At 43.1% G+C, this 27,910-nt stretch overlaps 1 protein-coding gene across 1 annotated transcript; it reads right to left on the bottom strand.

The window, feature by feature from the left end:
- Window positions 1–23,393: 23,393 nt before the first annotated feature.
- Window positions 23,394–27,537, bottom strand: LOC119403844 (INO80 complex subunit E). The gene is made up of 2 exons (XM_049418254.1): window positions 25,626–27,537; window positions 23,394–25,270 (listed from the first exon to the last, which is right to left on the bottom strand). Exon 1 carries the CDS (start codon window positions 27,234–27,236, stop codon window positions 26,325–26,327), a length of 912 nt encoding a protein of 303 aa, XP_049274211.1. The 5' UTR covers window positions 27,237–27,537; the 3' UTR covers window positions 23,394–25,270; window positions 25,626–26,324.
- Window positions 27,538–27,910: the final 373 nt, after the last annotated feature.

The following is a 27,910-nucleotide window of genomic DNA, read 5'->3' as shown; positions in this document are numbered from 1 at the left end:
TCTAAAAGCAGTCAGGCACTGCAAGAAGTAAAACAAAGATTGTGTGCTTTATTGTTACTTTCCATTGTGATTTTTGTGTTGCTGCATCTGGTTGAAGTTCCCTGATCCCTTTTATCTCAGAGTTTTGCTCCACTCATGTTCCTTATAGATGTGTCCAATATGAACTATACAGTTGAGCCCCTTTATAAGAGACATGAACTGGGGAGCAGTTCTTGCCCCTTATATGAGGTGTCTCTTATAAGCAGGGTACCATGTAGTCATTTTCTGATCAACCCCTATTTCGATGTAGGCACACTGGTGTCTCTTATACCCAATTGTCTCTTACATCAGTGTCTCTTATAAAAGGGTTCAACTGTACTAATGCCTTTTGCTTTAACTCATATTTGCGCACTTGCTCGCTGTTAAGTCTCCTTAGATACCACTCTTTATTACAGGACTGCACAGCTCAGCCAGAGAATACCAATGGAATCCTTGAAACTTTCACTTTCAAACAACCTCGAAACATGTGTCATAGTCAAGACTTTGTGCGAGATCTATTGGAACAAAAAAAAAAGAGCCAATTACAGATCTTAACCACAAATAGTTCCATATTTTACACTGCAGGTGTATATATTTCATATGCACTAGTTTTCAGAGTCAATATGGCACATCCTTTGCTAGCTTTTTGACATTAGGTTACCCAACAGTGTGCACATACGGCGGAAGCCCTGGCGGTAGCTCTCGCCATCAAAACCAAAGACGTTATGGGGCAGCGATCTTATATCCTCACGGACTCGCAAGTAGCGTGTCGTTATTTCAATAACGGCCGTGTACCTGCGTGCGTCGCCCGCCTCTTAGGTGCAACACTAGGCCAGGAACATTGCATCATACAGTGCCCCGGACATATAGCAGAAACGGGTAACGATAGAGCGGACGGTGCAGCTCGAGCTATTACTCACCGAGCGACTGTCCCTCGTCCCGATACCCGTCTGCTTCTCCAGGCTCCCCACACTCCTCGGGATATCCTAGAACACCAGCGTCGACAACGACGGCGATACTCCCCGCCCCCCTCTCGGCTAGGTGTTAAAGAAGCGCATGAGTGGCGCCGCCTGCAGACAAATACATATCCACATCTGCGTTTAAAACATGCCATTCACCCAAATGCATAGTACGCGGGTGCTTGCCCGTGGTGTGGAGGACAGCCAACTCTTTCTCACATTACGTGGGAATGTGAATTAAGGCCCCCCAAAATTAACTCGCCTCAGATTCCGGCGCAAAAATTCAGGACGGAGCAGTGGGAGACCCTGCTCGCCAGCGAGGAAAAGGAGACCCAAGTGGCTCTCCTGGACCAGGCGCGGCGGGCTGCTGAGGCCAGTGGGGCCCTGGACTAGGGGCCCCACCCACCTGCTTCTCAAATCCCTCTTCTTTTTTAATAAACGTTTTTCAATTCAATTCAATTCGAAGATTCACAGAGATTCACGTGGTCGGATATTCACGAGCAACAGCTTTCACCATGTAGAATGAAAAGTGAATGTTCCCTTTTAAAGGGGCACTAAAGGCAAATATTAGATATGAAGCCTTGAGGCGCTTGTTTCATGCAAATAAGATTTGAGGTAAAATTCAATTTCAAATGTCTGCATACCTCTGTGTTATCCAAATAGCCTGCCCCCCCACATGAAGATGTGCGACATTGCATATGTTACCACCACCTTTTACTGACCAACAGGCAGCGCTACAGTTTTTTGCCTAAAATTCAAAGGTATAGCCATAAAGCAAGTCAACGAATTCATATGAATGCAACATTTTCTCTTATCTGCACTGAGAGTGAGTTTTGCAACCAAGTCATTAGAGCACTACACATTAACGAAACTACTGAAACACAAGTGCATGAGCAACAAAACTTTCTGACCATTCGTTTTGTCCCATATCATTGTCAAGAGCTCGCAATCTTGAACATGGCAGTCATGACATGTTTCTGGCTCCTGCAATTGAATCTGGCACTTGCAGTACCCAAAAGCATAGTGTTTGAGATTGGTAGCTATTACTGTGAGGAAATCGTTGCCAGGCATGAATTCAGGTTTTTTAAAGGAAGGGGACAGCTTTTGCAATGTGTTATTGATGATGATTGTACAGATGCTTACGCTCAATGTAATAATAAGTTTAGTGACAATCCAGTTTACATTCTAGTGAGATGGTAAAAGCTCGAAAAAAAGATTTGATGAGTTTGTCATGTGCCGCACACTCGCTGAATGCATAGTCTTTAAGAGGAGGGTCAGGACAACCAGTCATCATCCAAACATCATCCAGATGTCCTGAGTTTGAACCATACAGGCTAACGTAAAAAAGGATATTCTTTTCCAAGAATTGAATAGAACTGCACAGCTAGCATTCTATAGGGCTAGTACCACAATGTCCTACTATAGTCGCAAGTCATATCCTACATTTACTTTAATATTAATAAAGATTCCTAAAGCACTGTTGATATAATTGACATTTTAGGCATTCTCTAGTATTAGTCTATCTGTATACATAGCCGAAATCGGTATTTGCCTTTAGTGTCCCTTTAATATTTGGTAAATTGGGACCCATTGGGGCATATTAAAACGGAAAACTTCAACAAGAGGTTTTGTTGAAACTGCCATCCTGTGTTGCCTAGCGATTTGGTAACGAAGCAACAAAGGATTATCACTTTGGTTGACATTACAAAGCTTTAAAAAATAGAAGCAACAGTTAAGGTGCAGTAGCTTTTGTCTGGTTGTCTAGTTTTCTGCTCCAACATTTTATGCTGCTTTAACAGTGCCTCAGTCCTGGTTTCATGTTCAGGAACGCAGGCTATTTTTTAATTAGGCTAGATGAACATCATGTGCAACCTTATTTTATTTCCACAGTGAGGTTTAGTTTTTATTAGCACTTCAACAGCACTTGCACAACTTATTATGAGGAACGGTTCTCGTTGTGTGGAACATGCACAGTCGATTTCAGATGGATTTTTCACGGGATCTTGACCAGCACTTTGATCTCATGCTTCTTAAGCACATCCTGTACAATACCGTATAACTCTGTGTCTTATAGAACCGTGTGTACAAATACTGTACAAAGCACGCAAAGTGTCTGGTGTCAGTTAAGTAACGTGACCAGGTCAGCTTGTTTCTGAAGACAATGTTATCAGGCTTGATCATTGAAAATGACTAGGCTTGTGAATGCTCTCCAAACTGACAATCATTGCTTTGAAGCCTAAAGAATGAAAAAAAGAAAAGGGAACCAGGAATTTGGCTGCAGGCATACAAAATAAAGGCTCCCTGCCCAAGGAGCATATGCCTGTTTTCATATTTGTGAAGCAACAGCTTTTCTCTATATCACAGGCATCACATGACTTATATTTATGACATGTATAGTTATGAAGTTTTTGGGTGGTCTAACTTAGAGAAGTTCAAAACTTGAAGCAAGGCACACATTTTGTATGTTGCAGACTGTTTTTGCGCTTGGAACAGTCAACAAAAATTATGACAACCTTTTTATTATTTCTTTTTCACAATGCTTCTTTAAATTTTCACATAATAGTTTTCAAGAACTCTCAGCAGTTAGTGCTGCTTTACTTCCAATACTAATAATTAGAATATAATTTTGTGTATCACGGCACATGTTGCAACTAAAGCTTATTGAAATGACAGGTTAAAGCTTAAATGCATCGATTACGAGTAGATTTCCAGTAGTAAAGACAGGGTTAATGTGAAATTGTTTACTTGTATTGCATGTTTGTTGTCTGTGTCCATTGCATCTGTGCCTCATTTGGGTTTTGAGATTTCACATCTTATGGCATTTATGTACAGTATAATGATACTGGCATATTTATTAATATACAGTCATTGGTTGCACTCTTGCTGAGCTTTACAGACACCTTTACCTGGGGTACCAATTATAAATAAGTGTTCGAAGTTGCCATTAACATGTGTAGATTACCTACTTGCATACAGGTCCCCCCCTCCTACTGTCATCATTTGTCACTTATAGTAAAACTATTCACCATGTTTTGTTTCATTGCTTACTGCTCAAATCATTCAAGCTTTTTAAGAGAAAGGAAGATGTACTATGGTCAGTAAAGCCAGTAAATTCGCAACACGTGCAGCTGGTTCCTCTGTGCTTGCTTTTTGTGGATGCTGAAGCTTGTTTTTGTGATGTCTCATTGCATTCAGGGCCAGTATTTTGCAGGGATGCCTTTTCCAATGCTAATGTCTTTTATTGCTTTTTGAGCTTGGCCAGTGGTCAGAGCGACGGTCCATCTGCGTTATCAACAGGATCAGCCGATCACAATAGGTGGATAATAAGGCTAGCATAGGATGAGGCTAACACATCCCTACGAAATACTGGCCCAGCCTTGTGCTGTCTTTCAAGCTCTACTGTTGTTACCCTGTCATCCTTTTGCAGTAATCACTATGTTGTTGTAGCACTTTTCAATGTATTCGATGCTGCTCTTTTATTTCAGGATTATACTGAAATGCTTACAGCTACCAAAGTTACACTTGATGCTTTTGCATAGTCATTTTCTTGTAGTATAAAATAAGCTGTGCCATGTTTTGTTTTTCTTTTTTTTTAAGTGCCTTAGTCATCTTTTAATATTTCACAGCAAGCATACAATTTTGAGATTTTTTTTTCTTCACAGCCTAGTGAAGTGAGCCTAGTAGGATACTAGACTAAATGTAGCAATAATGGTTCCTCTCTCGTGAATATTTTACATGCGAATGAAATAGTGCATTCATATATGCATATGTACGATGCATGGCTTACCTTGTTTTTGCAATAAAATTTGTTTTACTTGTGCATGTGAGGTACTTATTTGCATGTTTTTATAGAACTCAGTGCAAAGTGTCAATCTCGAGTAGTTTAAAACATTATTTGACGTCTTGCATACGAGTCAAGTGTTCATGTTACTCAATGTGTGCATGGTTCAAAACCTACACCCTATTCATTTTTGAACGTTAATTTGTGGCTTATAGCCAAAATGTATTGCTTAACTGCTAACAAACTTTTCGGAAAATTGTGATTCATAGTTTTATTTTTTTCAAGGAAGTTTGTCTTACAGCATATAGTAAAGAAAAGAAGCTTATAAATTGGAATGCAGCCCTGCAGTGTGCAGGAAGTCCAAGTAATGTTGTGTAACTGAAGTCATACCGACTCTACTTTCTGAAGTCACCATGCAGGTCACTGCAGAAGCCAGACTGCAGTGGCCTGCATGTGAAACAGTCTGTGCAGTGGTTCATGGATCTGTCGTATGGCAGGGCAAGTACACCCTGATGTACACATCAGTGTCGCCTGCCAGGATCACATAGTCGAGGCACGTGGAGTCGTCCTTGACGAAGCCCTTCCATTTGCAGGTGACTATACCCTAGCCCTCATTCACTGCAAGGAAACTTCCTCCACCCATGTTAGTTGGCAGGGAGGGAGTGAGCATATGGAGGAGTAAGAGTACATGTGTTGCATCCGAAGAGATTTTGCAGCTAAAAAAAGGGGGGGAAATGAATCTGGCAGAATAGTTGTTGCTGGATGAGTGTTCGTGCTGTCATGTGCTTCACTGTCTTTCTTAACAGTGAAAGGACACCAGTGGTGCATATTTTATGGTGGCATTTACCAACTTAAAATGTTTTCATAGTGCATGTAATTGGCTAGTTGACTGAGATGATGTATGAAAACTTTTAATTACTTTTGGGCATCAATTAGGTTTGAAAATTGTAGGGCACCTTCAGAAACACCCAAAACAATTTTGATGTGATTATCTTTTGCATCGTTTGTTTGTCTACACCTTGAGAGGAAGTTAGTGAAATATAAAAAGAAGAAACTTCATATGCTTTGCACTCACAAATAAAACACTCACGTACACTGAGGCAATATGCAGCTGAGAGCTGGTCATATTAACTACTATTCTGTTATGGTGCAGCTTTAGTGCTTGGGAATCGGTGTGTTTTCAGGATGTCTAGCAACCTGGAAGAGAAGCCAAGGAAACTCTGAGTACCTGAAGAAGTTGGTAAATCGTCAGCATTTTTTTTTTTTTAATGAATCGGGTGAGTGAGAATGACTGATCAAACTGCCCATGTTGCAAATTCAAGCACGTTGGTTACCCAAAAGCTATTGGGCTCCTTGCAGCTTTGAAAGTTGGCTTTTTTGCACACTGATTCTGTTTTCAAATACTGGAAGGATGGGAAGTTGAGTGAGTTGGTAGGCTTGCGTTATGAAAAGAAACAGCACAAAATAACGAAGACAAAATGGAAAAACCTTGAAGACGGGACGAGCGCCGACTTACAACTGAATTTAATAACAAAAGAGAGGTTACATATAAACACACGAAACAGGTAGAAATGAAAAAAAACGTAGCAATATGTGTTACAAAGCAAACATTAGTGCCATTTCCTGTGGTGATAGCGTGATTGAAGGCTGGCCTATGCACCCATCAGCCTGAATTCTTATAAATTTGTGCTGCCTCAACCACCAACCTCATGTACAGGTCCTCACTATATTATACACAATTATACGAGATTATTTTATTTTTAGAGCATTTTAATGGTGCAAGGGATGCTAAGGCCAAATGGCACCAGAGCAAAATCATGATGTACAGCATTTAATGGCACAAGGGCTAATTAATTTTTCTGGCCAAAGAGCACCATGACAATGTACATACTGTAAGCAATAGTATAATCAATGACAATGGGTAAATGTGAAATGGCTGTAAAGGGGCTTAAAATACTGCGCACTGAAAGTGCGTAAAATATATATAACTGATCAAATCATCACGAGAACAAAAGTCTGATGTTTTAGTAGAGTTATAGAAGGCATAAACTTAACCTACAGCAATTCTAAAATTACTAACTAGCTTATAAATACAGGGCCTTTACTGTACAGGCAAAAACTGCAGATGTTAAAACTAGACAGATGTTCAGGGGAAGATGAAAGCTTGAAGTGCAAGTCTCGCTATGAAATTTTTGTCAGTGCAATAAGAATGAGGGACTCAGCCATACCTTTGTTCAACAGATTCTTACCTCTAAGACAGAAACCGACAGCTAGGATGGAAGGACAAATTTTCAAATGTGGACATCCACGAAATATGCCAAAGTGGGTTCTCTGGTAAAATCAACAAGGGATGGTATAAGATGCATGTGAAGTTACCTCAGATGAACCACTCACTCTCAGCAAAGCCCAGGACATTCAGTTAGGACATGCAGGACAGTTAGGCTCACTCCACAATTTGCTTACATTGGTGGATAAGTTGCAGTTGAGAAACAGTTATTTGTGCCATACATGCATCCTATTCAGAGCGGTGCCAAGGTGACTTTGGTATATGTCTATTGAGCTTCAGTGGGATATATTTGCCTAATCACAATTTGAGTAGAAGCAGCCCCATGGGCTTGACTGCTATGAAGTTGAGGATTTAGTGATTAACAGATTGACACTCAGCTGAACCCAAAGCACAGCCACCATGCAAGGGCCTCAACCGAGGGAGAGTGAGCAATGTGCACATAGTAACACTGGTAAGAAAAGCAGCTGCAGCTCTTATGAAGTTCTCTTGTCTAAATGTCAGCTCCTGCAAATTTTGCTTGTTTGACTTCTGCTCATCGCAGTAGAAATATGGAGACAGACACATTTCTTTTCTTCAAAGTTTATGATTTGCATATTAGCACATCTTCCTGGCTGAACTTTCTGATGACCTGAATGGAATTGAACAGCACTTCAGACAGGAAGAAGTAAGAACAGACACACTGCTGTTTCCACTGCATCCTGTCTGTAGTGCTCTTCGATTCCATTCCAATAACATACCAACCAGTCAAGTCCAGCACATTTCTGATAATCAAAAACAGTGCTTAGCCTGTGTGGCCTGTGTCCTTAAGTTGCACTTTCTTGGCATCCTGCTTACAATAAACATATGGCTTTGTATAGTGGTTAAAATATGCCAAATCTCTGGTCTAGTTGTTGTGACTCCCAAAACAATTTTTTTTAAATGTTTAACAGGTCAAGCAACAGATTTGCACCCAACTGACATCACATCACTGTAAGCCACCACCATCAAATGCAGACTTGCATAATATCTGTTGAAGGCACTATTTTTATTGAATTGAAGCTCATTCTACCACTGGGCCAAGAAAAAAAAATGAAAGAAGATCTCTCCTGAAGAATCTTGGTTTTTAGTGTTCAAAATTTAATAACTCCTCTTTGTATGCATAAAGTTATATTAAAGTGAAGCTTTCTTTGTGAACCCTTCCAGACTTTCCTGACCATGCTGCCAGATGCTGCTGCTGCCTTGCCCAATAGCCCACACACTCATAAGAAATTACATAACGTGCTCCCTGTAGGGATCAAAACTTAACCGCCAGCAGAGCAGTCAGTTGTAAACATTAGGCCACAATTGCACTACACTTCTAACTGTGCCACTGCCAACTATAGCCAGTAGCAACCTACGAGTAAATACAAGCTCCACTAGCCCGGTCCAGTAATTTCTTGATAGACCCTCAATAAAGTTGATTACCTACCTACCCCCAAAACTGTGGTGCACCTGTCATTCATCTGTGCAAAAGAGTCATGCTAGGTGTTTTCCGTTCGAACCAGGAGTACCTTTCTGCTGCTAATGTAAATGCTACACTTATTAACCACCAAAACTTCATCGTCCTGCTTGAAAGATTACGTTTCGCTGAGTAGTGATGTCAGAATCGTTGGCGAAGTTTGCCGGGAAGTTAAAGTCTTTGCTCGAAAACCAGCAACACGAATAAGCGTTTGTATAGGAAAATCAGCTCACTAAATAAGCGAAAGGTGCTGGACGTCACGTGAATGAGCAAATGCAACTGAATGGGACATCTATGCAAATTCTCTCTTGATGGGACAACAACGGCTGTGGGTGGTGCTTACATTTTTTCTTAGGTTTAACTGACCTTCTTTCCAAGTAATCACCACGTGTGTCACATTGTGTGGCATCAGTGCGTGAGAGCACATGTACAGTACTCACGGATTCAAACGTGACATTAAATGTTTCAGTGTAAGGACTGGTATGCGCCATTGCTCAAGATAACCACGTCATGTCGCAACAAATTTGGTCTCTAAAGATAATGTTGGCTCTGACATACACGGTCGAGTCAAGATTACACCGATATGACCTGAACTGAAGATGGTGGAAACAAAAGTATGCGTGTTACCTAGCCCTAAATTGTCCCGTTTTGATCCGTGAGTACTGTACATGTGCCAGTTTACTTTAGGCCAAAGACACAAAAAAAGAACAAGCAGATAATAGCCACCCTTGCCAATGTGATCACCAACCTTTTTGCACTGTCACATGTTTCAGAATGCATGGTGTGAGAAAGTTGGGTACCAGTGAGGGCTACTCCAGAAATAGAAGTTACTGGACACGATCATTGTTGAAATCTGCTATGAATGAATCTCTCATTGTACCTTGGCAGTGTGTTGCATTTCTACAGGGTAGAGTAAGTGGTAGCTGAAAGATGTGTCTATCGTTGACATATATGCAATGCATCCCACATCGTAATGTGTCATTTCATCTTGCTGGCTCATGAAAGCTTTGCCTATACTAATGCCACAGTGAGTAGGATTTGCACAATTTTTTTTAATGCATTCAACTTGGCATCATGTAAGGAAGAAAAACATTTTAAAATGCAATAAAAGGCAGTCAGAATAATGTTACAGGGCCTCACCAAGGCAACATGTATTCTTAAAGCATCAGCAACATTCAGATATGAAAAGATAATATGCTATGCTACTGCTGCAATCTAGTAAACATGATCATTAATCTGATCTAATTTATCTGTGATCTTCTAGAAAGCTACCACAGAAAACATGACTCTACAATTTTTTACCCCTCCACACCCTAAATTGAATAAAGCACAAGCGGTCACACTACAACAACTACAGACAAAAACGTACATCACTCAAGCCATGCAGAATCGATCCAGACTTTTCACCTGACTGTCAGCACTGTAATCACGTGCACTGCAATTTCGAACATATGCTCTGGCTGCGCCCCTTAATTCGCGGTCAGGATTACCAGACAAACCCTTCTGGGAGGCTGCCATGCGCAGCATGGAGCTCAGCAACCAACTCCTGGCAGTCCAGAGGGCCCGGGATATCGCCGAGAGGCTCCAGCTTCCGGCACCTTCCTGGGTGGAGCCACCTGGCTGAGCTAGCGGGACCTCCAGTCGCGTTCAGCTTCTGCCATTTTTGGACCACAATAAAGGTCGCATTCACTCACTCACACCGATGCGAAACATGACAGTGGAGGTGAAAACATAAGACAATAAAAGATGCTTCCAAGGGCAGAAACACAGAAAAAGAAAGGTGGTAATCTCATTCATAGACAGCTGTAGCATGGGAACAGAAAATAAAAAATGCGGCCATTTGAGGTGCATTTTTTTAAGAGTTTCAGATGAACTTATACAAATACGCTGAGTGATAGCACAATGGCCTATTCATCCACATTCTACTGAAAAAAAAATTAATATGTAGCTTTTACGTGTACTCAAGGCACACATAGCATTCACAGCCAAGTTACTTGCATGTTATTATATACAAGCTCTTATTAAAACACAGTTCACCAGCACTTTCACCAGATCTTTCTTATATCACAGTGCATCAGGCTGTCATGCTAGATAAGGAAAACCAAAAAGGTTATAGAAAGTACTGGGGTGGCAGACACCTATAAATGGCAACTTCATCTTTCATATTTGGCAGGTTCATACAGTGTCAGCATGCATTCACACACAGCCAGAGTGATCTTGCTGTCCCAAAGTATAGAGCATGGTAGCATTATAAAAGGCCAGTGAAGCAAAGCCTCAGTACCACTAACATTAGCAACGCTTGTTCCCTGAACTGGCTTCAACAACAACTTGCTTTTTAAGACGCTTGCTACGACTGTCACTATGATTAACTTGTTCCTATGGTAACCATTCTTGTGGCTAGATGGCAAGCAGAGAAACAGCTTTCACTGTTAATGGTGACACTAAGCTTCTGTTTTGGCAGCTTCGTGTCATATTTTCCAAACGTGCTTTAAATATATCTCATGTAATTAATATGTATGTCCTTATAGGTTACTATGGCACATTGTTTACAGATTGACACACATGTGCACTTCATTAAAATTGCTCTGGGTTCCTGTTGCCTTGGGTCCACACATTGGTACTTCATTTAAATCACTTTTACTACAACAATACTGCTTACACGAAAGCTTACAGCTATTCAAGAATGGCAGCAGTATTATACTAACAGAAATACTGAAACATTTTATCATTACTTTTACACTCTCACTGCCCGTAATGTTGAACAAAGCGTGTAAACAACGTCCAGACATGTACCAAATGCAACTGCAGCGGTTGTATAAGGTAGCTTGCTTTATGGCATGGCCTATGAACATATGGGCATATCGACATCTGACAGAAACCATAATAGCTACCCATTTTTTTTAATTGCTAGGGATATAAAAACAGTAGTTTACGAGTCCACATGAACTAGTGCCATGAGTTAATTGAATCAAACTGAATATTTTTCTAACAGCTATAGCAAATATTGTACAACCCTCTCGCTACCAGTGTCAAACCATTGCACACTCCAGTATTTTCACATCTGAAAGCGCTTGCCTGGATCTTGGCCCTTGACGTCCCTCGGCGTTCTAGCAGTTTGTACGTGAATAAATCACGTGACAGTTATTACAATGGAAATTATAAAGCATGCTTTACTAAAAGCATTAGGAACAATGAAGCAGTTAATTCACAAATTCAATGCACTTCAGGGAAAACAATCATGCACTGAACAAGCGGTGAAAAGCAGGCTAGTCGGTACATGTCTCAAAGAAGGAGTTAACAGCATAAACGTGGGACAGGCAGAAACACAACACCCTTCTGTATTTTCTTTTCTTTGTCCTGTGTTTTGTTTATGCTGTTAATTCCTTCCTAGAGATATAAAGTTTAGAAAAGCAGACTTGCCAGTGACGTGTGTATTTTTGTAACTAAACCAGAAATGCACGTCATTTGCAGAGATGGCAGAGCAAAAAAAAAATATCACTGCCCTTACACCCAGTGGAGAAGGTTGACAAACGAAGTTGAAAGGGGTGGCCCTGGGGTTTATCACTGGGTTTATCACACTGGTATATTAAAATGTTTCTAAATTATGTTACGCATTTGTGTGTTGCTGTAAGTGCCCCTGTATGCCTCGCAAGCTTGAACCGCCAGATCCTTGGCCTGAAGTTCACGCTTGTGAGCTCCTTCGTGGCCATGCTCCGCTTGGCGGGCCATGAATGTAGCGTATGCTCCTTTAAAGTTTTCCATCCTTCCGAAAAAGTAGGTAGGTGTTGTGCCCCTCTAGGTGGCAGTTGTCAGCTTGCTCTCTCCCTCCTTTCCTATGTGTCCTTGTGTATCTGTTTATGCATATCAAATAATACTATACTAATAATAGTAATAATAATAATAATCCATTTGTGCAGCATGCATCTTTTTGCTGCGACATGCGTCCGTCTTGTCTGGCTTGTCGCATGTGCTTGGCATTTTGAGCTATTTGAGCAGCATCAGTTTTTTTCGACGGACTTCTTCATTTTTAGTGGATCAGTGGTTGGTAGTGTGGTTTGTCCAATTGTTGTGGCACATACGTTTTTGCCCGCAGACAACTTCTTCATTTTTAATGGAACAACGGTGGGTGTGGTGCTTGTCCAATTTCTGTGGCACATAGCTGTGCTAGAGGTTTTCTGCCTACAAACATCTGTTTCGCCTCAGCGTATACAGCTTCGCTGTAAAAAAAAGCACTTTTTCTTGACCGCGTCTGCAGCGGGTGCCCAGACCCACTTAAAAGATGCCAGACTCGCATCTTATTGATTTGGAAATAAAATTTAAGTTCTTCTTGAGATCAAATGGTCATAGATGATGGCGCCACTATTCTATCAAGTATGTTGTAACAAAATTTAGCATCATCCGTGGCATCTACAAATAGTAAAAATTAATACACACTACAAAATGTGATATCTAAACTCAAGTTTATTGTGAATGATCGTGGTTTCAGTGAAACAGTCTAGCTCCTTGAGCAATGCTATATGCTGTAGTATACTGTGAATTGGATTAGCTATAGCATTTTTAAGTCAAAAGATTTAAATGACTCATATGGAGGGTCATGTGGCAAAAAGCCGGTATGTTGTACAGAAAAAAGCATGTGAATCAGAAGAAACCAACCGTGTGCCTTGGGGCTCCAGGTGTGCGAGCTACACGGTCACTTCGTATGTGCAACATCTGCGTGACTAATTTATAAGTAGCATTCACGTCACTTGGCCTAAAGTTATATGATCACTCATGCATCTTGTTTGTGGATCGAGGCATGCCAGCTGGACATTCATATCTGTCGTGTTTGAGTGAATAAAAAAAAATACAAAAGCCAGCGGTCATGTGACTCTCACTACGTGAAAGCGTGACACCAAGGGAATAAAGAAGATAATGAAGACAATACCCTGGCACAGCAGGCACCATAGGAAGTGTATCACGAAAATTACCATATTCTATTAAACAAAAATTGGGTTTCCTTTTCCCTTCCTTTGTCTTAATGTTTCCATTTACATTAAGCACCGGCTTCTTGGCCAATTTTGGGACCATGGGGCTGCCCATCACAGTTCCGAAAGGCAACGAAAGCGCAGTTGCGTTTTCTCAAGGATACCGGACTGATTTGCCGTTTGTGATGTCAAACGCGGAACTCCTACATCGGCTGAAAGAGTGACTTTTCTCTCCTCCTCTCTAATTTTCCTTCCCCCTTCCCCTGTGCAGGGTAGCCTACCGGGCTCAGCCCTGGTAACCTCCCCGCCTTTCTTTCATTCTTATTCTCTCTCTCTCTTTTTTGGCCAATCCCCTATAGTGGGTAGGAGCCAGATGTAAGGAACAAGCAAGCAAGCAAGCAAGCTTCTGCAGAGCAACGCCGGCCACTTGGATAGTATAAAAAAAAGCAGCATTCACATGACTCAGCTTACCGACGTCTAGGGAAGCGGAAGCCATACAAAAGTGAGTGAAAGCATGACTGTGCATCAGTATGGTGATAAAGCAAATTGAGTAGTGAGTTAATTAGTGAGTTAATAGTGAAAGCTAATGAATGAATGTTAATGATATGATGATAAAGCAAACTGAGTATTGTGTTAATTAGTGACAGTTGATTAGTGAACATTGGACATCAATATAAAGTGCACGGTAAATAGCCACACTAGATGTCTTTCACCTTTGGGTCATCTTAGGTGAACATGCAAGAGACCTTGTGAGTCTTTCGCTTTAATTTCAACTTTCACTGCGCACAGTCAACGAAATGAAGTATTAAGGAACTATTTGAAAATATTTGTAATTTTGAATAGTGACTATTCAATTCAAGGACTGAATCAAATAATCTGTTATTTTAAGTTCCGAATATTGACACCCCTAAAAATGGCGGTTTTGGCCAAAGAGGGGAACATTTACACTGACAGCAACGTATCGGCAGTGCACGAACTCGCTGGACGGTGTTCTAGCAACACACGGGAGCACCAGGTCGGTATGACACAACATGCGAGGCAACTGCTTCTCTGCAGCAGAAACAGTCCTTTGGCAGCTACCATGTGTCGAGCTACCATGTGTCAGGCAAAGCACTAGCCAACAGTGTTGCAGGTCACTGGTGATGATGCTTGAGATTAGATTGACAGAAAACCATTACTATTTGTCAGCGCTCAATGAAAGAAGAAGATTCAGCTTGACATTTATCATCCATTCCACTCAGATCAGGCTTCGCAAGTCGCTGCCGAGGATGAATCCTAGTGTGCGTGTGCACACAGTGCACATGCCAGCAGTAGAACAACACTATCCTGGTTCTGCTGCAAAGTCTATTTATATTTAGTGCAACAGTGCTTCATCATCTTCACGCCAAACAAACTGCATGTCACTTGGATCTCTGGAGACTTAACCTGCTTATGAAACAAGGCACTAGCTTTCTTGCCAGAACTTCTCACCATCATCCTTGCTACAGATCACGTGACCCTTGGTACATTATGTATTACCGTGTTCGGTACGAGCTGCGACGCACCAATGCTTTGCCATGCTCTCACACATCGTGGCTCATACTGAGTACAAGTATGTGCCATGACTACTTTGAGCATCATGCCAACACCATTCGTGTGAAAGCACCTTAAGTGTCTGTATAACTTCTACTGAAATTGTATCACACTCTTGGCAGTTAGAAGTCCAAATGTGGTAGCATGTGACACCACGTTCAATAATGTTTCTCTCTATGCCAACTAGTCACAGAAAATATGCAACACAACATTTTAAGCAGGAATCATGTGGTCTGAGCAGAAAATTCTTTTTTTTTCCTCTCCTCCCTCCTCAAAGAACCATTTGGGCATTGCACACAAACAACCATGGTGCATAGATTGCTCGGTGGCGATCATGTTGGCAAAGTATAAAATGGCTATATGGTGCGAAAATGATAAAAATTTCAAACAGAAATTTCAATTACAAGGTAGGACTTTTGGTATAAGAGCATTAATAAAAGCTAGACCTTGTCTGTCTACTCCTGCTCTCCTTTCACTTATTATGCATTCATTCACAGTTATATTACTTATGGTATTGCTGTCTATGGCAACACATATCGGTCTCACTTCTCATCTATTCAGCATATACAAAACCAAGCTCTCTGCATTATCCAAGTGAAGCTTGTACTGACTGACCAGTGAAGCTGGCGATGGTGGTGCTCTAAAAAACCCACCACCGCGGAAAAAAACACGTGATGCACTCACCCAAAAACCCTCCTCACCTGCAGCCGGTGCACACCAAGGAAATAATGAATAAAAGTCAATAAATTTTCTTTCCGGGGCCGGGGTTTGAATCCAGGTCTCCCTGGTTCAAGAGCGAGTGCCTTAACCACTAGGCCACGAGCCCATGCTGGCCCAACGTAAACTGAACTGAAGCACACGAATGCATTTTACCAATGATGCAAAAAACAACTAGGAAGCAGTACACTTGCTATGGGCATTTCATTGAAATATTTTCTGTTGGCGGAATAAAAACAATCTGCTGGACAACGTGTGAGGTCGATATCAGGATGGTGTAATAGTAGCGCAAAAAAGACGAAGACAAGAAAGTGAACACCACAAGCGCTTACTCACAACTGAAAGCTTTATTGCTTGAACAGAGAATATAGTATCTAAACTTGACGCTCGACTAATTCCTGCGCATGCGCATCGTGGGCAAGGCAAAAGGCAAAAACCAGAACAAAAACACACCTCCTTCAACCCCCCCCCCTTCCCCAACAGGACCCCTTTCGCATGACACAAGAACTTGCTGAGGCTTTCCATATTAACACGAGGGCATCTATGTGCGTTAGTCATCCTTCTTTAGCCATATCGAAGAGGGAAGTGATACTACTCAAGGAAAGGGGGTAGCCTGTTGGGGGGAGGGGGGGTTGAAGAAGGTGTTTTTGTTCTGGTTTTTGCCTTTTGCCTTGCCCACGATGCGCATGCATGGGAATTAGTCGAGCATCAAGTTTAGATATATTTTCTGTTCAAGCAATAAAACTTTCAGTTGTGAGTAAGTGCCTGTGGTGTTCACTTACTGGTCTTCGTCTTTTTTGCGCTACTATTACACCATTATGAATAAGTACCAACTAGCTCGCCTTTCCGTTTTGCTTCACTTTATTTCTAGTTCTGCGAGCTCTTTTTCTGTGTTACCTAATCTAGACGTCACTAATCCCGCTACCTTGGCGCACATTATGGCCTTGTGTGCGTGCAAGGCTCAAGTGTACACTTGGCATCTCCGAAGACGACTTTGCCCACCCTAGCTTCACGGTGTGTTCGGGTTTCTGCACCCTTCACACGGCCATGTGACGATGACGTGTAAGATGGTCCGTGCCGAGTGTAAAAGCCAGGAGCAACACTTCAGAGACAACTTGAAGGTGGCCTGCGTGTCTCCGAGAACGGGTAGGCTGAACTTGGATTTGTTTCGACAGTGGACTGCCCACACGGAAAGACTCACTGAGCTTCTGTGGAACAATGTACGTCCAAGTCTTCAGGTCGCCAAGAAGTGCAGGCCTGCTGACGGAAAACCCCTGGTGCTAGAAAATGTGCCTTTGGATAACCGTGAGGAAGAAGTGCTGGGTCTCGGCCCAAAATTCTGTCTAGATACCCCTTTGAAGACTGTAGAACAATTAGCCTTGACGCGGAATGTTGCACGTTTTGTGACTGAGGAACGAAGGGATCACTTTGTTTCAGAGTGCATTGATGTTGTTGCTAGGCCCAGAGCAGTGAGCGGGAGGGGGGGGCTCCTTAAGCTCAATATCCTCCGCTTTGGCTGCAAAGGGAGCACGGTTACTTGTGTCAGACAAGGAAGGGCACTTCATGGTCCTGGAAGAGTCCGCGTTCCTGAGAAAGCGTGGGCAGCAGTGGCAAAGAACTTCAAAGAGGCTGAGGTGACAGCAAAGAACGCCAAAAAACGAGCACTTGACCTGTGCAGAGAGCTCAATTTGGATAGTTTGGACGCAGCTATAAAACGGTCTACGCAGCTGACGTTTGACGTTATTTTTCGCAGCTAAAACGCACAAACCAGGAATCCCCTTTTGCTCTATCGTTTTTGAGCGTGGCACAAGGCAACTGGCAGTTTCAGGCTTTTTGCAGAAACACTTAGGTTCTTTGACCATCCGTGATCCGTTTTTTGTACGCAACTCAGAGGAAGTCGTTCAATTTTTGTCTACTGTTGAGTGCTCTGCGTGTACGGCTATCAGCATTGACGTAGAGGATCTTTTCTACTCCCTTCCACATGACTTATTGATGCAACGCGTGAAGCAATGCATTGTGGACGATAACGATGAAGTGGAATTCAGGAATACCTGTGGAACCACAGTAGAGGCCTTTTTGGAATTGTTAATCTTCTACCTAAGTAACGCCGTGGTGGGTTTTAAGGATAAGGTCTTCATGCGAAAGACGGGTGTGTGCATAGGGTCACGAGTTGGCCCCGTGCTTAGTAACATATTTTTGAGCAAGGTTGACAGGGACTTGCAGATTGATTTGCAGGGCATAACCATAAAAGTTTTTCGTTATGTTGACGAATTTTTGGTTACGACAGGAGCGGTAGATTGAACTTCACCTGTGAGGTGCCGGTTGACAACACCTTACAATTCCTCGACCTATCACTGCATTTTTCTTCACAGCACGTCTGCTGGATGTACGCACCCCGGTCTACAAAACCGCTCTTGAGCTACTGTTCCTTCCACTCTAAGCTGGTGAAGGACGGGATTGCTATGTCATGTCTGAAATCCACTGTCAACAGATCGTGTACGCATTTCGCTCTTCGCAGCTTTCAAGAGCAGGTGGATCGTCTAAAGAATGCAGCCTTTCCTATATCGCTGATACAAATCACCTGCCAGCGCCTCACCAAACAGATGAAAGGTATCGATGCACGCAGCCGGAACACGAATCAAAATGATAAAATGGCTGTTATGCCATATGTACACACGCTCTCACATCGGCTTAAGAAGACAGCCCAGCGATTTGGGCTGAGGGTGGTTTTCTCTGCTATTAACAAGCTAGACAGACTATGTTCAATGGTCGGCAACAGGCTTGACACCGTCGGGATGCGCGGTTGCTCCATTAACCACAAAGTTAGGTTTGTGTCGTGCAGGGCCAATGTCGTCTATTGCATCCCTCTGTCGTGTGGTCGTGTCTACGTCGGCCAGACAGGCCGATGTTTGAACATACGTCTAAGAGAGCATCAGTCTTTCTTGCGGGGGAGACCCCTAATGCACTCGGCCATGCACTGCGCTGAGTGCCGGTGTGAAGCGCAATTCCCCGCGACGGAGATCTTGTTTAAACACCACGATCGCAAGACACAAGAACTTGCTGAGGCTTTCCATATTAACACGAGGGCATCTATGTGCGTTAGTCATCCTTGTTTAGCCATATCGGAGAGGGAAGTGATACTACTCAAGGAAGGGGGGGATGGAAGGAGTTGTGTTTTTGTTCTGGTTTTTGCCTTTTGCCTTGCCCACGATGCGCATGTGCAGGAATTAGTCGAGTGTCAAGTTTAGATATACTTTCTGTTCAAGCAATAAAGCTTTCAATTGTGAGTAAGCGCTTGCGGTGTTCACTTTCTTGTCTTCGTCTTTTTCTGCGCTACTATTACACCATTATGAATCAGTACTAACTAGCTCGCCTTTCCGTTTTCTTCACGATATCAGGAGTTGCCCATTTAAGAAAAATTCCGACTTCGAGAAAATTGAATTCCTAATCCGCATTTCCATGATCACGTGATGGTCCTCTAGTTGGGCCGTTCTAGAGGCTGACGAACGCTGGAAAGAACATGAAAAACACCATGCCTACTCAGCCCGAAAACAGCGTTAGGGCCATGGCCGCTAACTATAATAAAACCGAAAGCTTACGTTAGGAGGGAGCATTGTGCAGTCCGAAAGAAAGAAACAAAGAAAGAAAAGCTGTAGGTCAGACACACCCATGCCAAGCTTAGCTTGCCCACATTTCCCCTGTAGGGGAAGGGCTCACGAATTTTTAACAGAGAAGCTGTTCAGCAAACCGTTCCTTGCTCACCCCAGACCAAAAAACTATCATCATCATAAACGAGTATCCGCCACAGAAAGGGGTGAAACCCTACTACTCACTGCTGTCCCACTAAAAATTGGCAGAGCTCGCACTAAGCCACGCAAAGCTTGAAACAGCGAAACTGGACAATCCTGAAGACTAATCTGGTTGCTTGCTTTTAGGTTGTTTCTAGGCCTAGGCTAGGTGATGCAGGTTGTCTCTAGGTTGTTCTTAGGTCATTGCTGGAATTAGCTAGGTGATGCTAGTTTGTTTCTACGTTGATTATCAGCGCAGAGAGGTTCGAGGTAAACCACAGACAGTCACAGACACAACACGGGTGTCCAACTCCAGAGACGGAAACTCATGCTGAAACCATGTGATCGCCCCTTTTATACATGCCTTGCACGTGACGTCACAGACAGGTGCTCTGCGCTGGAGCCCCAACATGGCGGCCACCGTGACTTTTTTATCTCATTAGAGTGTGTCAATGCTGAGGAGGACACCCAGGTGTTCGGTGCCCGCGTTCTTTTGTGCTCTCCCCGCTTTCTTTTGTTCGCCAGCCGCGCCAAGGGGGAACACAAACGAACGTGGGGGTTTTTGTGTGAAGGATGCTTGGGTGTTCGGCGCGTTCGAACAAAAGCTCACAGAGCGTCTCAACCCGCTGGTCCCCCAAGATGGCGGCCACGGTGACGTCAGTGCTAGCTATGTATAGATCTATGGGCATGTCATCATTGGCGTTAGCCTTCCATGGCTTCAGGGTCTTCTCGCAGCCACCGTTGCCTTTCCCGTTACCTAGTATTCTCTTGTTGTATGTACTCTGGGTCTCCTGTCCTGCTCACTGCCGTCTCTTCGCAGCCATTTGTTGTAGGGCGAACTGTTGCCTCCTCCATTTTTAGCAGACCAGTGGTGAGTAGTGGGATTTACCAGATATCTGTGGCACATACCCAGTTATAATCTTGGTAGTTATTAAATGCAAAGCATTTCTTAGCAAATTTCGGCGACTTGAGCGTGTCTGTCTGTCTGTCTAGCCGCCAACGACTTTGTGCTCTCCTGGCCGTTTCAATAATTGTACATATACCTAAATTGGCATGGCCCAACATGACTGTATGACAAACATAAATGATAGGTCGCAACTTCAAAATCATGACATGCATGTCATGAACGGCATGATTTACATGTCACAGTCTTGGTGCTCTTGCGGCCGCTTCGTTGACCTGATATATACTAAAATTGGTATGGCGTGACAAGAGTGTATGACAAACATAAGTGACAGGTCCTGTTGTGTAAATCATGACACGCATGTCATGTACAGCATGATTTACATGACATGGACTCGGGGCACTCGCGGCCATTTAATTAGATGGACACATACCAAAATTGGCACTACGAGACATTTCTGTATGGCGAACATAAATGACAGGTCGTAACATGAAAATCATGACATGCATGTCATGTACGCCATGACATAAAAGCCCCACTCATGGTGCGCTTGTGGCTGTTTCGCTATCTTTGCATGTACCAAATTTGGTATTGCAGGACGTGACTGTATGAAGAACATAAAGCACAGGTGGTAATATGAAAATCATGACATGCATGTCATGTACAGCATGATTTACATGCCACACTCATGGTGCGCTCGCGGCCGGTTTGCTAGCCCCAGAATTGGTATTTCGTGACGTGACGGTATGACAAGCATAAATGACAGGCGATAACATGAAAATCAGGACATGCATGTCGTGTAGGGCACGATTTACATGCCATGCTCATGGTGTTCTCATGGCCGTTTTGCTAGCTGGGTATACCCCAAAATTTGTATTTCGTGACGTGACTGTATTACGAACATAAGTGACAGTTGGTAAGATGAAAATCACGACATGCATGTCGTGCAGGGCTTGATTTACATGCCACGCTCATGGCCTGCTCGCGGCTGTTTCGCTAGCTTGACATGCATGACATACACCAATATTGGTATTGCACGACGTGATTCTATGATGAACACTAATGGCAGGTGGTGACATTACAATCATGACATGCATTTCATGTACAGCATGATTTACATGCCACTCTCACGGTGTGCTCGCAGCAGTTTCCCTAGCTTGATATACGCCAAAACTGGTACTGCGTGATGTGATTGTATGACGAACATAAATGACAGGTCTGAACATGCAAATCATAACATGCACGTCATGTAAGGCATGATTTACATGACACTGTCTTGGTGCACTTCAGGCTGTTTTGTTAACTGGATATACACCAAAATTGGTATGGCATGACATGAGTGCGTGATGAACATAAATGACAGGTCATGCATTGTATGCACCAGAATATGCGTTTCATCATATAAAAAAAATTGTACATGGATGCGTGCATGACAAACATGGGATATATAGCGAACTAGATGTCATGACATGAATGACTTCATTTTCCTCAAAGAGAAACAAGGCGACGTATGCAGCTCTCTGCTGGCTGCTTCACATTACATCGATTCCCACAGTGCGTGGGATCTGCCGAATTTTTTTTGCCTTCTTCATTTTTAGTGCACCAGTGGTGACTAGTGGGATTAACCCAATTTCTGTGGCACATGCCTGTTTATGATGATGACAGTTTTTTGGTTCGTCGGACAAGGAACAATTTTCTAAACAGCTTTGCTGTTAAAATGAAGAATAAAACCATCATCATCAAGAGGGTTATGTGCCACTGTACGGCCTACCAGAAAACTACCATCATCATAAATGGGTATGTGCCACAGAAACTGAGTAAATCTCACGACACACAACTTTCACTAAAAAGGAAGACGGCAACAGTTAGCCCAACCAATTGCTGCAAAGCGACAGCAGCGAGCCGAAGACCCCGACTACGTACAAGGAGGGAATACTAGGGAACGGCAAAGGCAACAGCGGCTGCGAGAAGATCCCGAAGTGATGAAATGCCTACACCAACGACGATGTGCCCGTAGATCTATGAGAGGTGCGAACGCTTGGTTTCAGCGCGAGGTTCTGTCTCTGGAGTTTGGACATCCGTGTCGTGTCTGTGACTGTCTGTGGTTTAAAGGAGTACTGACACGATTTTGAAGTGCAGCAAAACGGACGTTTTCGGTTTCCTTGGCATGTAGTGTTAACGCTCTCCCCACACCGCATCCGGGAAACACGTATAAATATTTACGTTTGATTTCAAAGTTTTCATCTCCCAGCATCTGCAAGGCAGCTTCACCGCATGGAGAGCCCTATGACGTTTCAAGTCAGCTCACTTAGTTTGCGAAATCTGGGTTCTGCATGCAGCCTAAATCACAAAAATCGCTGTCGGAGGCACTGGACGACAGTTCACTCATCATGAACCACGTTCGACTCATAGCAAAGGACAGCAGGTGCATATTTCGTGAGTTGCAGTCTGCCCGTGAAGTCACGGGCAGACTTGACACGTCACTATGAAGCCGCCCTCTCGAAACCGAAACCGAAGCTGCTGGTTGAAAGAAGCGGTATTAAAAATATATGCAACGCATCCCCAGGCACCACGACACTCTCTTTAGGGTTCTCGACACCCGTGCTTTCATTTAGAACAACAACCCGAAAAATTTTAAAATTCATGTCAGTACTCCTTTAACTCAAACCTCTCTGCAATGAGAATCAACATAGAAACAACCTAGCATCACCTAGCTAAAGCCTAGCTACTAGGTACATCAACAGCTGAAGTGTGACTATGCTCTTGCTGTTTACTGTATTTCACTTCTGTTGATATACAAAATTACAAATCATACATAAAATATTAAAGCATAGTGTAGATGTATAAGAGGTGCCCCTTAAAGAAGGTTGTGTGGCCCACAGTGCAACACAACCTTATTTGAAGAGTTATTTCATACAAAAAAAACTGTCATAAGCAATCTTTTAATTCACTGGTGTTAAACTTACACAAAACAAAGGCAAATGTAAACAAAACACTAAAAAAACATTTGGTTCCAAGTTGCTACGAACCTTCATCTACTGCATTCATTAACATCTGAAGTGCGACTATGTTCTTTGCTGTTTAACATCACATTTCTGTTGATATATTACAATACATAAAAAAATTAAAACATTGTACGTCATGAACTCAATTGTATAAGTGCATAAGAGGTGCCCCTTAAAGAAAGATGTACAGATCCAAGATAAAATTACTTCACACAAAAATGTCATAATCAATCAGTCGATGCACTGTAGTTAAAATTCTATAAAACGAAGGCAACTATGCAAAAAAAATATTATAAAATAAAAAAAGACTAAAAATATTAAAAAGAAGCATTAGGTTTAAAGTTGCTATCAATCTCCACATACTAGGTACATCAACACTTCATGTGTGGCTATGCTCTGGGCATTTACAGTGTCACTCATACTTGTGTTGATGTTTACAATCATACATAAAAAATAAAACATTTTGACATAAAAATCAGCGGTGTAACTGGCCGCTTTACTGTAAAACAGCTTCAAAATGCAATACCATTAGTAGCCCCGCATTCATAAAACATTGCTAGTCAGTCTGAAAAAGCCACTGATAATAGCCAAGAAAATTCATGACCTCCACAAATTTCCCCACAGGCAGCTGTGATGAGCACATGCCACTCTGCACATTTTGCAATGGCAGCATGGCCAGGCACTATGCTCCTCAGCTTTTGGCCTTAAATTTTAACATAAATGAAATGCATTTTCTGACAACAGAAACACGAAGTACTGAGCACAACTCAAACTTATGAACAATCTGTTGCAGTAAATGTGGAGAAGGTAACTAGAAACAGTTTGATTATATCCAACAAAACATATTCAATACATGAGACATCATAAGCAAGGCAACAAACCACCTTTGCCTTACTTGATTAAGTGAGAAGGTCATAAGGAGCACCAGTTAGGCACTGCTGCATTGGAATAAACGTTTGCCAACACTGTCTGCAAACAACCTGCTCAAGGCACCCCTGTCACACTGGAGCAATTATTAGAAAACATGTTCTCAATCCCCACCACAAAACAATCATGGACAGTAGAGCTGCTGGAAAAACAAGTTTTGGTAATGCCAGCAACATGATTATGCAGTACGAATAGGCTCCTAATACACAACTTCTGTTAACAGAATCCTTTACAGCAGCCACTGGAAACAAATTCAGCTTGCCTTGTTCCTTGCACATTCATGCAGCAACAGAGACCCACCTAATCATTCAAATAAATGCCATCAGATACGTACAGTAGCTGGCAAGTGTGCCAACAGTTTGCTTTTCTTTCCTATAGTAATCCCTCTTTTCCATGTCCACAAATTTTCACAAGTTTTACAACACCATTGAATGACACAGGGGCTATCTGTTACTAAAGTTGCTCATGGCAGTTCAATTTTGTGACTTTCCCATTAAGAATGCTGATTGTCCAGCAGTTTCACTTTTCTGTATGCTATACAGGAACTGCTTCATTCCATGCGACATGCAGTTGCGAATTGAAAGTTTCCTTCATGCATCCTATCTTACAATTCCAATTGGTGTGCACTCCTCTGCAAGCTTAAAATCATAATGCAATATCATGCTGGTGCACTTTCTTAATCACACGACATAAACTATGCAAACACCTGGTGGGAACAGGTGCACACTGCCAAAGAAGGGTGCAAGGTTGCCATTTCGTGTAGCCCAGAATACCATAGTCAGTTAAAATGTAAAAAAGTTACGGCAAATTCACTTGAGAGACACCATGCATGCATTTGCAAGCCAAATACACCTTGTTCTCCATTTCTTTTCTTGACGTCCATGGACAAATATTTCCTAGCTCAGCTATTCCAGTAGCATGTACAGTCGTGCGCAATATGACTTGCAACGCGGGAGCGCTTGGACTCACGAGCTCAAAGATTGCGCATGGCTTCAGCTTGCCCTTATTTCATGAAATAAACGCCATTCTCGCGCTTGGGGATGATCCCCAATACAAAAAATATTATCAGGTTGTGGAAATGAGGCGACGTTGAAGCCATGTGCAATCTTTGAGGTTGTGAGGCCACGCGCTCCCATGTTGCAAGTCATGTTGAGCGTGACTGTACCTTCTCACCTTAAAGAAATGGAATTGTTTATTCACAAGGTACACATGATACCAATGTAAACAGAAAGATTAACTTGACCTTTGGTGGTTCGTGTTTGTTATTCAGATTCTTTGGAGCATAAAAGCAAAGCTCTTTTAATGTGAAGCCAGGATAACCACTTTCTTAAATCATTTTTAGAGTTCCTTGCGCTGCAATGGTGCAAGTTTGTGCTGTGAGCTGAATTTCACCTGTTCATGTTAACTGTTCATGTGTGCGGAGCATGACAGTGCCACTGCTGAATCAATGGCACCCCTCTTCTTTGTGCGGCAATCTGTAAGAAAACTAACTCTCTGAATATGAAAAGCCAAGAGTTAGGACAACATGCTTTTAAGAGCCTTGACTTTTTGGATTGTCACTGACTTTAGTATATGGGTTACTTCTGGTCCTTAGTAAATTGTGCCCTGAAACACAAGGCTAGCAGGAGACTTCTAAACACAACAAGCTAAATGCAGTGTTATTTAAATCAATGTTTTATGCACAGCTAACGTTTTAATTCACACAGGTGGGCAGCTAAATGTTTCCAAACATGTTAGGACCCTAAGAAGAACTGCAAAAACCTAAGGGGAAGCCATGTATCAAGACGACAGCCGCGAATGGGCGAATACCATTTGTACAGAGTGGACTTCCACATAATTCGGACTTATATAACTCTACCTCAAGTATCGGTACAGTATCAGAGCGTCACAGACATGGTGATTCCGACTTGAGATGTGCACCATTACTACGCTATTCCAGTGATGAGCTCGTCCTCATCCCCTTCGGCGTCAGTGGAGGCCATGACAGAGGTACCAGGCGCCAGCAAGGGCGGCCCGCCGTCAAGTAGGTCTGCTGGTGGTTCATTACTGAAAAGCTCAGCAGGCACTGTGAGCGGAGCCTTCTCGGGAAGTAAATCGCGCAGAGCCTGCCTTGCTTCCAGGTGCCTCTCCACCTCCTCCGAAGTCATGTGGCCGTCCAGACGACTCGCAGAAAGCGCATCGGCCGCTTCCACTAACCTTTTCGGAACACCCGGGACCAAAATCGGCTTCGAAGTCGGATGCGGCGGCGCCGTCACTGTCGCTGGCGGGGGCTTGGAGACCCTGGCTACTTTCTTCTTCTTCTCAGCCGTCGGATTCAGCGACGCGCCGGGAGGCAACAGAACGGCCGACTTCGCTGCGAGCGTGGGCAGAACACCCAATGCAGCAGAAGTATTAGTGACCGGTAGCGGGCCCGGTGTTATTTCAGTCTTAATAGGTATAGAACAAGAGGGAGTTGCACTGGGCACTGCTGTTGCGGACACGCTAGCCACTGGAATGTGGTGGACGTTACCGCTCTCAACGGGGGCCACCGAAGACGGCTTCTTTTTCTTTACTGCTGGAGGCGGTGGTGGTGGTTCAACACGAAGCTCAGAATCGCTGTCACTAGATACTGTCGCATCAGAGTCGCTCGAAGATGAGTCGATCGACTCGTACTGAAGGATCTGGTCGAGAAGAAAGCTTTTATCCCGCGTCACTTTGAGAAGCTTCCTTTGCGCCTTTCGCAGCTCCTCTTGAAAACACTCGTTCTCGTAGAGAAGGAACTTCAACTTGCGCTTTAGGTTACGATATTTTTGACGATAAGAAATAACTGGCACAGAAGCTTCGTCAGATATGGGCATTTTTAAGGATTGCAGCTTGTTAGCAATGCTCTCAAAGCATTTGCTTGTATGCCCGGCCAACTCAAGATCTTCCGCGCTGCCAAGAGGTCGTATCTTGTCGCATCTCCGATAAAAAGTCGTTGCATATACCGTTCAGTTTTTTTCAGCAGCGTTGAACTTCCTTAACTAAAAAGAGCTTCTGACGTACCTTAGAACTCGCGTTCCGCAAGACTTTCCACGACGTTACCGTAACGGTTGTAACGAAATAAATCGAAGAGAACGCTGACGCTACGCTGTTACAGAACGGTGGGTCGGCCCCGCTGGCCGCGCTGGCTCTCAAGTTCCAATTCTCGCCACAGAGGGCGAAAAAGTCAACCCAACCGCCGCGACTGCCAGAGAGATAACCGAAGCGTCGGGTAAAGCTCCATGGGGTAAAGTGTGGTACTGTGTAAAGTCCCTAGATATTTGGGAAAAATCTAGGGACTTTAGTACTGTGTAGCCGTGTACTACAGCACGTTAGCGCCGGGTTTTGTGGTGAACGTGGGAAGCATCGTCACTGGCAAAATAGAGTCTGGCAATGCCGTAGCTGCTGAAAATGCTAATAAAAAGTATGCAAGCACATTTGTGCTGAGTGTGCTTGCATACAGAGCAAGCCTACAGCAGGCTTTTTGTAACCCCAAAGTTTGGTGGCCCGC

The sequence above is a fragment of the Rhipicephalus sanguineus genome, chromosome 1 (genome assembly GCF_013339695.2).
Source record: "Rhipicephalus sanguineus isolate Rsan-2018 chromosome 1, BIME_Rsan_1.4, whole genome shotgun sequence".
NCBI classification, from domain to species: domain Eukaryota; kingdom Metazoa; phylum Arthropoda; class Arachnida; order Ixodida; family Ixodidae; genus Rhipicephalus; species Rhipicephalus sanguineus.
This window is presented reverse-complemented; position numbering and strand designations above follow the sequence as displayed.

What these genes read in the sequence shown, in the direction of transcription:
- LOC119403844 (XM_049418254.1), bottom strand. Translation starts at nt 27,236, where the DNA reads ATGCCCATATCTGACGAAGCTTCTGTGCCAGTTATTTCTTATCGTCAA.